The sequence below is a fragment of the Temnothorax nylanderi genome, unplaced genomic scaffold, assembly GCF_030848795.1.
Source record: "Temnothorax nylanderi isolate EJ_2023f unplaced genomic scaffold, tnyl_v1.0 TNYL_tig0061_pilon, whole genome shotgun sequence".
Classification (NCBI taxonomy): Eukaryota; Metazoa; Arthropoda; class Insecta; order Hymenoptera; family Formicidae; genus Temnothorax; species Temnothorax nylanderi.
The window spans coordinates 387,782-404,979 of record NW_027249123.1 but is presented as its reverse complement, the minus strand read 5'-3'; the positions used below and the strand labels follow the sequence as shown (position 1 = coordinate 404,979).

The 17,198-nt window shown below is 39.9% G+C and overlaps 1 protein-coding gene across 1 annotated transcript; it reads right to left on the bottom strand.

Moving 5' to 3' along the window:
* Positions 1-13,198: 13,198 nt before the first annotated feature.
* Glyrs (glycine--tRNA ligase) lies at positions 13,199-16,828 on the bottom strand. Its single transcript, XM_071707826.1, has 4 exons — positions 16,502-16,828; positions 14,342-16,025; positions 13,898-14,085; positions 13,199-13,734 (listed from the first exon to the last, which is right to left on the bottom strand). The coding sequence occupies exons 1-4, from the start codon at positions 16,745-16,747 to the stop codon at positions 13,624-13,626; spliced, it is 2,229 nt and encodes a 742-aa protein (XP_071563927.1). The 5' UTR covers positions 16,748-16,828; the 3' UTR covers positions 13,199-13,623.
* Between the last annotated feature and the right edge of the window lie 370 nt (positions 16,829-17,198).

Sequence of the window (17,198 nt, the reverse complement as noted above, 5' to 3'; positions counted from 1 at the left end):
TCCCGTGTTAAGACTTCTCTCATGCGATGCTTAAATAACGTTAAACAGCACAATTGCATGGTACAAAAGTATACTCTATAATACTCTATATCACAATACCAGCATGTTTTAATCCGTAATCAGTAATCAGTAATTCTCGAAATTTTGAGCAAATCAATATCTCCAAATTTTAATTATAGGTATGCATTTTTAACTAATAATAGTTTTTAATTTTATCTCTTTCAATTTTTATGTAAAAATATTTAATTATTAATTATTACTTATTTAGATGCATCCATATAAAACGTAGCGATTCTTTATAATAAATTCCTAAAATATTATATTTTCGTTGAAAAGTAAAAGGCTATTAATGTTGAAATACATCTTGAAATGCACATCATAATACTTGGAGGATTAATTGAATAAACGACCTTGCGCAGTGGGTATAACAAGGAAAGTGGATACCGTGTCGGCGGCTTCTGAGATTCCCCGAGCCTTTTACTTCTCGTCGTCATTAACAAATGTCGGTTAGAACTCCGATACAGAGATCGATGATGATTGATTAGAAATTTGTAAGGAAGAGATCGTTAAAAAGGGTTTAGTAATATTAAGAATCACGTTCGTATTCAATATTATGCATATAGATATAATCAACGCAATTATATATTTTACCTTCTCTAATAACATTAAATATTATGGATATTTCAAAATCTGTTTTGACTGAATACATTAAAAAGAAAAGTAAAATATTTTATTACGGTCTTAATTATTAATTCCTCCAAAAATTCTTCGAGGGATTATTGATCTCGAGTTTATGACAAAATTCGTCATTAATAATCAAAGACGATGATGATGGAATATTCAGCACAAGTAACAAAGTATGACAGAAAAATTAAGCGTGATATTCCATGAGCAATTTCTTTCTCCGCGAGAAAGAAAGAAATTGCTTACGGTCTTAATCATTAATTCCTCCAAAAATTCTTCGAGGGATTACTGATCTCGAGTTTATGACAAAATTCATCATTAATAATCAAAGACGATGATGATGGAATATTCAGCACAAGTAACGAAGTATGACAGAAAAATTAAGCGTGATATTCCATGAGCAATTTCTTTCTCCGCGACCGCGCGCGTTAATATATTATCGCTTATTAATATACTAAAAGACTGGAGACAAATACGGAGTGGCCGGGCTATAGTGAGATTTATCGTCCTACACGGTCGCGATTTATCACGAAGTACGAAGGTACTTTCGGCCGCGTGCGCGTCTCTCGGTCGCATGAGGAAAGAAATACGATCGAGCTCGGCGAAGCCACATATGTTTCGTAAATCCTGTCGATTCGTTAACGTTAGCCTCTTGTATTAACCCGTGGAGCGATAAACGTCTCGCAATGACCGCCGACGCTATATGTGCCCTATTTGCTCTCGGAGAGCCCGAATATTTTTAGCCAGCTGCTTCCGACATTTATCCAATCGTAAAATTTATTATGATTATGAATAAATTTTACGATTTAACTAAATCACTGATAATCTTGTAACATTATTAGTGCTTTTTCCTATAAATATCCTAAAGTCACAGCTACGTTATATATTAGGTTCGAAAAAATCTCGGAGAGAAATTAATGAAATTAAAAAGATATTAAAAGTCGTTCGATTTTTTTAAAATTCTCGCGATATTAATTATGTTTTAATATACTTATCCATCCCTGTATTTTAAAATAATTGTTATATATACACTATATATTTTTTGTATTTACAATACGTGTGTAGGTAGGAAGCTAAAACGATCGTGGAATATACTTGTGAACGATATGTATGCAAACCATGATCCTTTGGAATGCAGCGTACAATGCGTAATGACAACACTTAAAGATTTCGCGGTGGTTGCAGTATTATTTACTGCCATTTATCTCTCGAGTGTATCTTGATAAATAATAAATAACGCGGATAATCCCCTAGAATCGTTTCTTCGGCAAATTACCTCGCCTCACTCGTGGCCGCGCCGGTAACCGCGATTTATCGATGGATATAAATCGGTATCTTCTCGACGTATCGTACGCGTGCAAGCCGCCTACTGCAAGCCGCATATGCCTAAAGCTCCCCTCAACAGTATGTAATTCTTGCACCCGCGATTACAGTTTGCAACAAATCGATGGAATGCATTTAAAAATGTACCTTTTTTTTGCTTCCACGCATGTGACGTACAATTTATGTAAATTCTTTACTCAACAGATCGAAATAATCAGGGATCAGAGATTAAAATAACACGAATATGATTACCGATATTGGTATCAATAAGAAATTAAATGACAAATATTATTTCTTGCGGTCTATACGATAAAATTGTATAATAATTCTTGAAAGATAAAAGGAATGGAAGAGAATTATTTCTCTCTTGCGTGGAACAATTTTCGTAAGAACCGAAACTTGTCCGCCGTTCGATTTAGAAACCGGCACCTGCCGATTGTCGGCTGGCTCCAATTTTACAGTCTTCCTACGCCAGTTCCTGGACTCAATCGCGGGTTTAAAACGTAGGCGCTGTAGGTTTACTGCTGCGCGGGTCGCATAAAGTCGAGCTAAAGGCGATTGCGGACTTCTGCGCGGAAGTCACTTAACATCCCCAGATCAGCGCGCAAACAGATTTACGTTATCGGCCACACGTGCGCGCGTCTCACCCTGGCGCGACTTTCGTCAGCGTGCTGGCACGTGGGACGAAGATGGGTCCCCTACCTACAAACTTATGATGTTGTAAACTTAACTGCCACAAATAGCGTGTGTCGTGCGCGAAATTGTCAACTCGACAATATAAACTGACATACAAACAAGAATGATAAAACGGTTATTTACAGAAACGCCCTATATTTTACGAGGTTCTCTTCTTATTGGTGAAAGCAAACTTTAATAGATGTATGTAATTTTGTTATACACGAAATATGATTTCTGTCTTCTCAATATAAATGACCATAAATGACCCAGTCTTCTGCTTGACAATATTTTTTTCAGAACTTAGAGTGCTATAAAATACGAAAGTGTCAAACGTAAGATTGCAGCAATACGAGCGATACGGAGAAACCTATAGCTGGAACTTCGAGATTTTGTTTATCCAAAAGTTCTTTACTATAACATCTCAATTTAACGTTTCTTTCGGAAATTCTACGGGGTCTAACAATAAGTTTTATTTCACACGCGTAATTCTAAGTTCGTTCGCGCTGCAGTTCCGGTCTTTTACGTCGCACGTGGCGACACTGGGCTCACCCATGTGTCACCGGCTCGATGGTGCGGTGCGTGTTACAGCAATCTGCGGTGCCACACACCGCCGCGTCAGGTAAAATTCTCCTCCCTTTCTTCCGCGTTTCCTCCACCCGCGCGATCGCGCGCCACTTTTGCGGCGGCCGGGCCGAGGGAAACGGATTTTGCCCACGTGTGCTGCACAGCGTCGTACACCCACGGGGGCCGATACAATGAGCACTCGGGATTTATGTCGCGGCTCGCGCTAATATAAAGGCCAATTTATTTCGCGCCCGAAAGGTGAAGGGGCGAGGGGGCGAGGGGGCGAGGGGGCAGTGCCGTTTTCCTCCCGGTCCCCCGCCGCCCCACCTGTTTCGAGCTGGACACCAGAATGCAATTTATGCGGGATAACTTTGTAATTTATCGCGAAAACAATGCTGAGCATCGTTTGATTCATATTCAACCACTGCCATGTCCTCCCCTGAGATGCAGACGTGTATAAAGGAGCAGATGTGATTATTTATTCCCCTTCCTATAATCTGTGTGAAAATTTAGAGTTATTGTTGGATTATTTGACTTAAGGCATTATAAAAGTTATGTGCGAACGCAAGGTTAAGTAATTTAATAAAAATTGTAATAAACATACAACTCTTTTAAATTTAAGTACATTGGTTTTTGCTTTTTTTTTAAGCGAAACATAAATTTAAAACTGATATTTCAAAATATCTAAAATTTCTTGTAAAACGAATCAAGTTGCATTGAACTATTTAATTAAACTCTTTTCTTTTTTCAGGAAACTCGGGAAGAAAGAGGATGCGTGCAGGTGCATTCTTTTGCAGCATCTCGGAACTCCCGCGCGTCGTACGACTATACATACAAAATCCAAGAATGGAATTCTCGAGTCAAGGGGCGATAAAGAGATTGAATAGGAATCGTAAAGAATTCGAAGATGCGACGGGTCTCTGCGAAGAACGAACGCAGAGAGAAAGAGAGAGGAAAGAGAAGGGGGAAGAGGAGGAAGAGAAGGAAGAGGACCATTTCCTCCCTTTCCAGCATTGGACAGATCCCGAGGGGGTCTCGCGGTAATATATTTCCTGCGCGCATAACGACCGCAGTATTTGGTTAATATGATTTCCCGAAGTGATGGCTAACCCGAAGCGTGACGCTTACGAGTGTTATGTAAATAGTGGCGGAAAGCGAACAACACGGAGGCCCTAGAAATATGGGTCCTGAATAAAGGTATGACTAGCTACTAACGGATAGTTCACACGGCTCAGGACTTGTGAATAGCTCGTGAGTAGCGAGTTAGTAAGAACAAATTTGAGAGCTTAGTAAATAAAAAGTCGTAACTTTTATAATATATAATATGCAATTTTAATGTACTAATTATTAACCCATGTCTGACTCTAAATATCATAGAAATCTGTTAATAATTTCTAGTATTTTATTATATTATTACGTGATTGTATAATTTTGTGAAAAGTGGCCACAAATGGAAGTTCTCACAATCAGCATAGAGGCATGTGACTCTAGTTATAACTCTAAGTCGATTGGCGAACTAACGCAGAAGACCGATCGCGTAAAATATTAAGTAATAACTAGCCATCTCGTTAAGGCACACAGAGACTTGCAAAACTGATTTATGACACCTTAGCAGTGTAAAAATTAAAATGCGGGTAGTCGTAACAAGCGCTTTAAAGTGCCTTAAATAAAGCCCGTAAAGCAGAATCGGGAATTGTGTCGAGAATTATGGGCGCATCAATCACGAATTAATGTGAAATTGGAAACAGTCCGTATTGCAAGCACGTATATTTAATGTCGCAACATAAGGCGCCGTAAACCAATAAATATTCGTCGAATTTTGTGAGTTATAGCGTTTCGTAAATTCATAATAATAAAATTATAGTAATAAATATAGTAATAAATAAAGAATATGGGAATCCGAAAACGACTAATGTTCAAATTATTGAATATTTGATACACATATAACTAATAATACGATTAATAACTGTTCAAAATTATCAAATCTCAAAATTTATTTTAAATTGTTCAAAATAGTTGTAATCTCAATTGGACTTTCGGCTAGAAAATATTATTTCGTGTTAACCAGGGCACTGTACGAGCGTTAATTTTCGAAATACTCTGACTTTGTTTCAAATATTATTAAAAAGGTTCACGGACTTAATTACCGTCGTCTCTTACATTGATAATCGAATGGATGAGTAAAGTTTCGGATTTTTACGGGACGCGCGCTAACGAGGCCGATCCGATGGTCTAACGACATTAGCGATCTAAAGTGTAACTCGTATCTCGACCATGTTGTACGCCCTATACGTGGGCACCAAAACAATACGCCCGATGGACAATACTTATTAGTTTCAGCGGTGGGCGATTCGCTCTCTTTTTCTTTTTTCTGTGCCCCGCTGATGCTGTGTAACCCATTGTATAATACAAGCTGAAGGGACGAAGAAAGACAGGCGTACGCCTACAAAGCCGGAGTGGTGTCGGAGTGCATCACTCTTCCGAACTACACGGAATTCTCCTCGACCAGGGCTTACCCGAATTTAAATCTCTACCAGGCTCTCAAAGATCTGAGAGCGTTAAAGTTACATATTCGTAGGATGTCCTGAGGGATAAGAAAGAATACGCTTCATAAAGTCGCGGTAACGCGAACTCTCGTACATTGCGCGCCGTTAATCATCAGGGGACGCAATTTCGTAAAAATTATCGGTAAGACCAATTTGATTACTCATTACTGTACTCTTTAACATGCAAAGTACCTTGCACGTCGGGCAGGCCAATGAAAGAGCGCCGCGATAACGGCTCGAAGAGAAACGCGGGGGATTAGCCGAACAAAGTCGATACCGCCGTTCGATAAATCAGACCCCTCGCGACGACCGGTTCACAAGTGGTATTAAGCCCCTATCGCGTTACGCGGAAAATAGGCCGGGGCCCCGATGAATATTTGGACCGCGACCAGTCGAACCAGTCTCTTGAGAGAAGTAAGGGTGCCTCACTGCCGAATCATGAATAAATTTTAACGAGACCGCGAGCCAAGGAGAGGGAGAAGCGGCAAGACACCCGTTGCTGCGAGCGCCAGATATATGTATAAAGAAGCGATAAATCAAGCCTGCTAATCAGACCGCTTCATCAGGCCCACTTTTCGATAAGTTATGAGGGAGGAAGAGGGCAAAGTAGAGGCAAACCTCAAATTCTTTACCGCTAAAAATTAGCCGAAATTAATCTTCCTAGTCAAAAAAAATAGTTCATATACATCACTCTTTATTTTGTTATAAAGCATTGAAGGAGAATCGCGCAAAGTTCTTTATATTAGAAATAATAAACGTTCTTATTTCATTGTGAGATTGATTTGCGACGATATCGCTTAGAGATAAAAGTTTGTTTTGAAAAAGATAAGAGTTCGTTAAACTCGAAAACACTCTGCATTTTGCGACCGCGAGATTGTACCGGACTTGTGCGAGACGGGATGTCACAACTACTGGAGTTTTAATAGATTCTCACGATGCGTTTTCACGTCTCTTAGCGTGTGGGCGACATTTTTCAGTACCGCGGGACGCGAGTACGTGTTCGTCCTGTGTGGCCTATCGGGGAACGCGTACTACAGCAATCTAATCGACGGTCTCTTCGGCAGTTCAAATTCGGCTACCGAGGCGCGCGCGACCAGCCCTAATGAATAACATTAATTAACGCCTATAAATTCCCACCCCGGCGTACCGCGGTACCTGTTTCGTAGCAATGCACGAGTAAAACAACCGGGTGATCGAAAAGCTGTCGAGCGCTGGCGATCGAGTAGTACTTGCGACTGAACGATGAAATCTTCGGAATGCGCGCGGACGTCCCGACATCGTTCGAATGACCATGTAAAATCGAGATCGTTCAGTCCCATACCAAAAAAAAGAAGAGAACGAGTGTTAGAGCGATTAACTTGGCCGATGGAAATCGACAAGCTCGATCAAAACAAGCTGGAATATTTAGGAAGGTTGGTTTTCTTCTTATATTCTCGTAATATCAGCCACACACTAAATAACTTTGATTTATGAAAAGTACATATATTGCAGGCGACCATAAAATCTGGAAGTTGCAGTTTCTCTATCTACTGGAAATAACAAAAATCAGGAACTGCCGTGCACGCACGTACAGAGTGTTAAGTCTTTATTTGCTCTTCCTACCGAGCGGGCGGCATTAAATCCGCTTCCATCAGCGCAACGATACGCCTCTGTTAATTAATCCCGATGTCCCGGTAATAATTTATCCGATAACGTCCCGTAAGAGCGCGCGCACTTAATAAGCCGGGGCGATTAATACCTTTTTACGCTGTGCAAACCGGATAGTACGAGGGACACTTTAGAGCATCTCTACCGACCATAAAATCCTACACAAAGTTCTACACGCGATGACGCAATCCTCCACCTCCGCCGGAGGAGGGAAAACGGGAGAAAAAAGAAGCGGGCAAGGAGGATACTGACTAAACGTGACAGATAGATTACCGGGAAAGTCGCGGCCCGGGTATAACTGACGTTACGATTTGCGGAGTCGTAAGATATTTATGCAAATTCGTAGCGTAAAACGGCCACGACACGATTTAACGATCCGTCGTTATGCCACGTTTGTATCTACGGTTTCAAACATGTTTTTAGTGAACACGCAAAGATGGTGAGACACTTTTTTACGAAGGTGACAGACAGATTTTCCTCAAAATATGAACATAATTTAATTTCAATAATTTTATTTCTTGCTTGAGTTATTTTATAAATTTTTATGCTTGGGAAATTTTTGTATGTAAAAGGACTGATAAAATTTCGTAAAAACATAAACTTAGCATTTTATAACAATCTGAGCAGTCACAGGTGTTTCTCATTTACATTTACTTAATGTATAATAATATTTATAAATTCACTTTTTCCGTGTCTGATAACGATCATATTATAATCTTAATGGGTAAAAATGAATTTAAAAAATCAATTAAAAAACGCCACCTATTTAAGAACTATTTAAAATCCTTCTCTCTGCGAGTAGTGACAAGTATTTCTCGACCGCGGACTAATTTTCGCTTTAAGGTAGCCAATTAGGAGTATACTAATGCGCACAACGTCTCGTAACGTGTTGTATGAATGCATTATGCGACGCAATTAAAACCCGAGTAGCACGAATGTGGTGCAGGGAAGATCTTTCTTCCGACGTGTATGTATAGGGTGCACCGAGAGAAACCTTCCGTATTTTGGAAATGTATTTGATTTGTATACGCAAATAATTTGCGAAAAAAATCAGAAAACTTTTGGCTGATGACAGTAACAATGTATGGATTAGTAAGCGATAATAATAATAGAATAAAGTAATAGTAATAAGAATTAATGCAGTAATAAATTAATTTAATTGGTGGCTTAATTAGAATGTTTAATATTGACTAATAGAAGTTAATCTCAAATCGTGGCTAATGAGCCGAAACGACTCAATTAACGAATACATCCTGATTCATTTTCTATCATTTTCTCAGAGTCGCCCTATAAACGGACTTAGAATTAATAATGTACGCAGTGCCTCGTAATACGTCGTACAAACGCATTGCACGGCACCAATTAAAACTCGAGAAACAGAGAAAACAGGAAAACCGGCGGTATTTTTTGCGCGCTAACCCGTTCGCGAACATCCAGAAGACCTTCATTCACCCACGCGCAAACAGTTATATCCACAAAAGCGGATAAGCTGAAGCGAGAGAAGGCGGGGAACGAGAGTTACGGAATTATTCGAGAGAGTTACACCAGCTGAAATAATTTTTCGTTTACGAATGCGCATTTCTTAGCTACGCTCCGATAAATGCTTTCACGGGAACCATAAAGTCGCGATATGTATAGGGTGTCTCCGAACCTTCTCTCGTTTTCCTTCAATTACGAACTCGTTAGTGCGATTAATTTTGCCTGCACGGGAATTCGACGAATATTTGTGACGAATATTCATCAGAATTTTCAAGCTTCAATTTTTAGCACGAAACAAAAATCTATTGCCAAATTATGAGCGTTGCAGTATTAACTCCAGATCTAACATTGTTTTGGTCCCGTAATAATAAAACTTTAGATTTCTATTTTACATGTTTTTTTTCTCTAGATATTAATATTTTATATAAACAAATTTTATAAATGGCATTTTTCAACAACTAATAAATCGAAATTCAAATTGCAAATTTAAAATTTTTACATCTTACTTAAAATTTTCTAAGCTTCTAGACAGTATTTCGAAAGTTATCAATGAGAGAAAGATTTCGAAAGTGTTCTTCTTTGTTTGTATACCGCGATATTAATGTACGACTGTTCCGAGACACTCTATAGACGCCAGTGTAAAAGTAATAATGTCGCGCAGACCTGCCGCGACGTAAATAGAGATTCTTCCTGGTGGACCTATTTTTGGGATCAACGGCGTTGAATTACGAAAGTCGTAATTCAACGGGTTGCATCAACGGGTTGCAGCTGAATGAGAGCGAAAAAAAGATAGCGACGGAATGGGGAGGGTCTACGAAGAGAGAGACAGAGAGAGAAAAAAAAACGTTTGAATTCCCAATGGACGTGCTGAATGGATTCCACACCGGAATCGCTCCAGATGAAGATAGAAACAAAACAATGTTTTTATAGCCCAGTGCCAAGAATACGAGCTGTAAGCCGATTCGGTCGGTGACGAAACCGCTCGAGATCGCTATGATAACTATCAAACTTGAGCAAAGGATCAATCATTTATTCTCTAAAAAAAACTACTTGCCAGAAACCTCAGGGAATTCGAATCAATCTTCCACTTTATTTCTATCTTCAGAATTTTGGAGATGGAATTACATTCTGAATATCTCATCCTCGATGGCAAATCAGTTTTGAAATGATTAATAAAATAATTAAGCTTCAAAATCAGAGCTATCACATGATTTAAATTTCTTAAACATTCAGTATTTAGATCATATTTTTAGAAATTTAACTTTCTTGGGGCAAATATAATTTCTGCAATGAAATTTTAATAAAATGACCTGAAACTAATTGTAAGCGATGTAAATTTAAAAAAAAATTAGTAAAGCACAAGCAAGCGCTTCCATTCTTTTCACTAACGTTGTTAATTAAAATTCAAGGATAAAATAAAAACTTATTCGCGTGAAAGTTATCGAATTCGCAGAAAGTTCTAACCTTTGGCACCTCGCTTATTAAATAATCGCAAAACAGTATCAAATAAATTATTTAAAAAAAAACGGCTCTCTAAGCCAAGGATATATAACAAAGCGAAAAAGCGTTACGTCATTAATTCTCGACTTTTGGAAATTTGCGTCCACCCCAAAGTGACCGATTCGAAAATATCGCGCTATAAAGCAAGGTGCATTTGCGTCTCGCCTACGCGGGGCTCGCGAATAAGCGGGATAACGCACGGCAGTTCGCGAAGTGCCATTCGCAGAACAACTTGTAAACGAGTCGCGGAGAATCGATTCGACACGTCCCTCGCGCGGAGGGCTGTTGGCACGCCGAGGAAGAGAAAGAGGAGAAAAATCCCGGTTGCCCCGTCCTTCCTACCGCCTAGGGACACGTCCCTCTTTCTCGTTCTCGAGAGCCACTGTGGATAATTGGGTCCGCACCCACGAGGAGCTCTCTCTCTCTCTCTCTCTCTCTCTCTCCGTTTCACCCTCGTTCCCTCTTCCTTCCGCTTTCACGCTCCCACGAAATCCTGCGATCCGACACGCACGGCGATGCGCAAGAATGCGCGATACCGGCCCTCGTACGTGTTAGATAATGCATAGCACGCGAGAATGCAAAATGCATTCATCGTGCAAGATAAATTCAATTAAGACACAGTTGGTTAATCCTTTAATACGCACAATTATTGTAAATTGCGTGAATTCTGAGCTACTATATATATATTTAATTTGCACAGCCAACAATATTTATTCGTTTCATTGCACAGTAGAATGTTTCCAGCATATTTTAATTAGCGAACGCGCTGATTAGATTGACTTACCTGAATCCTCTCGACGATCGCCCAGTGATCCGTCCGCGTCTATGAAATCCGGCGTACACCTTCCGCATACCTTCCGCGCGTGACTATCAACAACGTTCGGAAAATACCGACGCATCTTTATCCGCGATACTCCACGCGCGCCGTAATTTCACCGTCATAACCACTCGATTACGTTTCTAGCGCGACTGTCCGCGTAAGTAACTTCCCGGGCGATTTGCCGTGCGGGTCTCAACCGCCATCTTGTTCGCATCAATCACGAATATCGATCCACGATATTGAACGCTGTGAGATTTGAGCGCTGCACTGAATGACACAAGTGCGGCAAACTTCGCGCCCTTCGCGGAGCATGACGTCACACCACTGGCTCCGGTCTTTTACCGCGCGACGCGGGCGCTGATACTTCGGTAGAATCAAACGCATTAGGTTCTACGCATGAATTGTCGACGATATTCGGAAAATATTAATACGTTTCCATTCGCGACACGCCATATGCCGTAATTTCATAGTCATGACCACTCGATTACATTTCTCTAGCTCGATTACATTTCTCCCCCGACTCCGCGCGTAGACATTTCACGGACGATTTTTTGCACGCCTCTCAACCGCCATATTGTCCGCATTAATTACGGAAATCGATCCATGATATTGAACGAGATTGAACACTGAATAATACAAATGTGACGAACTTTGCGGAGCAAAACGTCACACCACTAACTCCAGTCTTTTACCGGCGCTAATACTTTTGTAGAATCACGAATCCGGACGCACGATTACCTTCGTGTAAATTGTCGACGATATTCGGAAAATACGTTTCAACTCGCGATACACGCCATATGCCGGATCTTGTGTTTATTTTCAACATAATTGTGAATAATGATGTTCATCGTATTCCGTCCATATACGCTATTTACTTCTTAATTCCCTTTTATTATTAATATAGCACTTAATATCGCTTATTCACTCACCTCAAGACCTCAATCTCATTATGGCGTCCTGTCGTATTCTCCCCTTGCATCTACAGAATTCACATATATGCGAAATTAATTACATTCCGTCGATTATCGAAGCTGGCCGAAAAATACTTACGTACTTTCACTCGCAATACGCTGCACGTCGTGATTTCAATGTCGAAGTACTCGATTATACACGTAAACCGAATTTCCGCGTTGATATTTCACGGACAATTTCTCGCGCGCGTCCGGCGCGTCTCATCCCCCGTCCATCATACCGTAGTCCGTACTTACCAACATTACTGTGCGTCGTGCGATACATTCGAATGTGACTCGAACGCGCTGATTGGTTCTCGCGCAGGCGGCGCAGGCCAGCCGATATGTATTTGGCCAAAGTTCACGTAGTAAAGCAAAGTACTTCTTTTTTCAATTGTAATTAATAGACATCGGATTTTTTATATGCAGACTGGTGGACAAGAGCAATTAATAACTAAGATCATGTTATTTATAATATCAATCATATTTCTACCGCAACATATGTTAGGTATAAATATGTTGAATATTATAAATAACAAAATCTTAGTTATTAATTGCTCTTTTTCACCAATCTGCATATAAAAAATGCGATGTCTAGTAATTAATAATTAATAATTATATTTGGAAACAAAATTTAATTTGCTTTACTACGTGAACTAATTATTGTTTTCTGTTTCAATATTTTTCGTATAAATTATGTATATCTATTTTGTATTCTATATAGTACGGCTATTCAATACCCCTCGATTCTTTTGTTCTTACTCTAAATTGTGTTTAATTCGTATATAAAATGTCATACACATATAAAAAAGATATTTGAGAAAATGGAAATCATAATTTAACATAAATTACTCAATTTTAGACACAATAATTAAGAATATTAATGAAATATAATATAAAATGCATTTTGTTAATATTATATTTAACTTTGTCCTTTATCTTCTTCCTCATTAATGAATGTTATTAATTTAATGAGAATTATAGGATATTGAAATGAGATGAAATCATAAAGGAACAGATCTATATTTTTTACACAGCGTTTATAAAAACTTTTAAATAAGTAAATGCTTTCAAAAAATGCGAGTAACTGGTAACACCAATAAATCGAAGAGGTGAAGATTAACAGATTCTATCAATTGTTAACAATGCAAAATATCACTTGCGGATTCTCAAAGTTTACGTTGTTACGTTGCTTTTTGAATAAGTACATAAATACATATTATGTAAATTTCCAGAATTTGTAGAGAATTTAATAATATCGAATCTCCTGACTAATGAATACTTGATTGGAATCTATGAAAAATTAACGGTATATTTTCTGATAGGCACCTCGATATGCTGAATATATAAAAACTTTGTATATACGCCATTCAAAATACAGTTCTATATAGTACAAATAAATTATTCCCGAACCTATCTAATTGTAAGTTTCCTATGGTTCTGTTGATTCTTGTTGTTCAAACTTGGGATACTTTGTCTCCACTTCTTCCCAAGTTGTCCTTCCATAGGAAAGATCCCTCACAACGCCAGGCAACTCGTCCAACTATAATTAAAAATTGAATTATGTTCGGGCAATGAAAAAATGAAAAATTATTTTCTTTATGTCTATCAATAGTTTTATTAAATTTGTCTAATTAAAATTTATACATATATAATACAAGTTTCATGCAAATTTTTGTACAGATATATTGAAAAAATATACATACGTTTATCCGGACTTGCCCCATGCTGTCTCTGTCTCTAAGTGTTGCACTGTGCGGTGTCTTCAAAGTGTCGAAATCGATGGTAATACCGAACGGTATCGCTATTTCGTCAGTACGAGCATATCTGCGTCCTATGCTACCGGAAGAATCATCCACTTTATGCGAGACATCCGCTCTCGTAAGATCTTGCGCTGTAAAACATTAATATACTTAGCTTTGCTTTGCTACATACCAAAAGTTTCAGATCTATGATATATTTATCTATGCTTTTAACTACTTTTATCTATACTTTTAACTACCAAAAGTTTGAGATCTAGATATATTTATCTATGCTTTTAACTATAAAGATTACAGATCAAAGGAAGAAGAACATGTTGTCTAATATTAAAACTTCAGAACAATATAACAATTAGACTCATATCTATATATGTATTATGTTTTACTTACACAATTTCCTTACAAACGGCACAAATTCGTCATTACCACTGAGCGGTAACACCGAACATTTCAACGGCGCTACTACTGGCGGTAGGGCGAAATACGTTCTCTTCTCGTCACCTTCTCTCGCCTTGAAATTATGTTCGAACAGGGCATACATAATGCGACCGATGCCGAAGGAAGGCTCGATCACCGATGGTATAATCTCTTCCACGTGAACGGTCTTCTGGTAACGCTTTACCTCTATCATGTCTCTGGTGATCTTCACGACGGCGTCGTTGGGCAGTGTCAGCTCGTATTCTCCATTCTCGCTGAGAACTTTCTCTAAGGACACAATCTCCTTCTCGCCTAATGCTGCTAGTGCATCTTGCACAACCTTGCTATCCTTCTTGAACGTTTTACCGATCAACACCTTGTTTGGTATGATCTCGCACACATCCACCGTTTTCGGAGCGGGTAGTTTCTTCTCGGCCACTAATTTCACGCCAGTGGCCTTGGTATGCTGCGTCAAGTCATAGGCGGACCGATCGGCGCATCCTACGCACTCAATCCATCCGTAGGATGTCAGACACTCGGCGTCCCAACAGTCGCGGGCGTAATGCGCCATTTCGTTACCCATGTGCTGACGGAAACGCAGGCGGTTCGGGTCGACGCCGACTTTTAGTAGGAACTGATGGATTCTCGCCATAAAATAACCCAGCGTCTCGTTCGCCACCAGGCCGGACGAAACGGCCTCGCCTATGGTGAGGCGTTGCGCGCTCTTGCCGTCCATCTGATTGCAAGCCGAGTACAATAGCATATTTATGTCTTTGACTGTCTCGAATTTAGGATGACTCTTGTTATTCGGGTCGCAGAAGTGCTCGATCTCCGCCATGGTGAACTCTCGCACGCGTATGAGTCCGGATCGCGGCGAGATCTCATTCCTGAAGGCGTTGCCGATCTGCGCCGCGGCAAACGGCAATCGTTCCTGATTAAACGCCAGCAATCGCTTGAAATTCACGAAGATACCTTGCGCCGTTTCTGGTCTCAAGAAGCCCTTGACGAGTCCCGTTGGTCCGATTTGAGTGCCGAACATCAAGTTGAATTCTATCGGTTCCGTTAAGTCGTTGCCGGAAATCGGCGATTTCATATTATATTTTGACAACACTGCAGCCATCTCGTCCTTCGTCATACCGTCCAGCTTGATGATGATATCTCTGCATTCCTCGCGCGTCTTCTCGCTCGTTTTCTTGTCGCAGATTATCTTCTCCAAGTGCGCTTTGATCAAGTGATCCAGCCGGAAGCATTCGCCGGTCTTCAAGTCCTTCACCATCAGATCGGCGAACCGTTCCACGTGGCCGGATGCCTTCAGAACCGGCTCGGGCGTCAAAATGGAGCAATCGACTTCCAGCATCTGTTCCTCCAGTACGAAGAAATTTCTCCAGGCGTTTATCAGATTTGTCTTCAACGAACAACCCATGGGTCCGAAGTCATACTGACCGGTAATACCACCGTAAATCGCGAAAGACTGATCTAAGAAGAATCTACGCTTCAAGAGATCCTCCATCCTTGCCCTGTCGAACGTTATATTGTTGGAAGTTAGAGACAGCTCTTTGTCTTCGAGTATCTTTTTGCGCAGCTTTAGTTCCGCCACAGCTTTCTTGATGTCCAATTCTGGAGCGCCATCAGATTTCAGCTTCCGCACATAGTCACCCTACAAAGAACACGTAGTTACATCTCACGAAAAAATGATCATGTTATATTAAATATAAGAAAATGATACTAAAATATAATAGTTCAATATACTATAGTGGTAAAAAAGTATTCTGTCATGCAACACAAATTCTTCAAAAATATGTATTAATAATTGGTATTAATAATTGTACATAAAAGATTTGCTACATACAATAATATATAATACATTTTGGCCTTACTAATCATTAATAATTAAGTAAACAACAGATCCCTTTGTTTCAGAATATGTTTCTGCAATTCTCAAAGGAATTGAGTAACTGATCTGTACATTTATGTCGATATTGATACTTATTATCTATCATATGAAATTTTTTAATGTTCAAAGAATCATCTCCGACCAAAGTGTTGCTAAGAATTGCTAAGGATTGATATCGACAATACTAGAAAGCCCTGCCAAGGCACGTAGTTCCTATTTTGCATCCATATGGCACTCACTTGTTCCTTGACGCTCGCCCGGAGCGGCGCCAGGGCTTCCTCGACCTTAGGATCCGTCATGTCGAACAGGAGGGCGATCTTCAGGTTCCTGTTCGCCTTCCTGGTGCCCCACCGGCTGAAATCGAGAAGACTGACGGTAGCCGCGACGCCTCTGACAGGTGGCCTCGCGAGCGGAACGTCGCTGGACACGCGGTGCGCCGCAACCCTACGCGCGATATGATGCAAACCGCGCCTGAGAAGCCGCATTCGCCACGGAAGTGATTGCGCGATGTACCTTCACGCGTTCACTACAATCACTGCGCGAGCCATGCGGTCCCGTATCGTGACTTTTTTAGGTTATCCGAGGCACCGCGCCCGAATTCGTACGCTCCTAACAGCCGCTTTCGCGCGGGAAATTGAAATTGGTACTGCTTCAATAAAATGCTATCATCGACGAGATGCTATTAAAGACTGATGATCTTATTCGCGTGACTATTAAAATTTAGACGGTTAGCTCGTAATATAATATTAATTTTATTTAAAACTGTACTTTTATCGTAATCATCTGTGGTTGGATCATTCATGCATGAGGTTGTAAATATATTAAAATAATAATTATGTGACATTATTGCATCGTAAATATGCTTATTTATGAAACATACGATAATCATGAATTTAATACTGCATTATAAGCTAATTATCTCGGATATTTGTATAT

Excerpts from the sequence above, each read along its gene's own strand:
- Glyrs (XM_071707826.1), bottom strand. The coding sequence starts at position 16,747 with ATGCGGCTTCTCAGGCGCGGTTTGCATCATATCGCGCGTAGGGTTGCG. Across the intron at positions 14,086-14,341 it reads GCCGTTTGTAAGGAAATTGT|CGCAAGATCTTACGAGAGCG; the intron begins GTAAGTAAAACA and ends AATGTTTTACAG. Across the intron at positions 13,735-13,897 it reads TGGGGCAAGTCCGGATAAAC|TTGGACGAGTTGCCTGGCGT; the intron begins GTATGTATATTT and ends TTTTAATTATAG.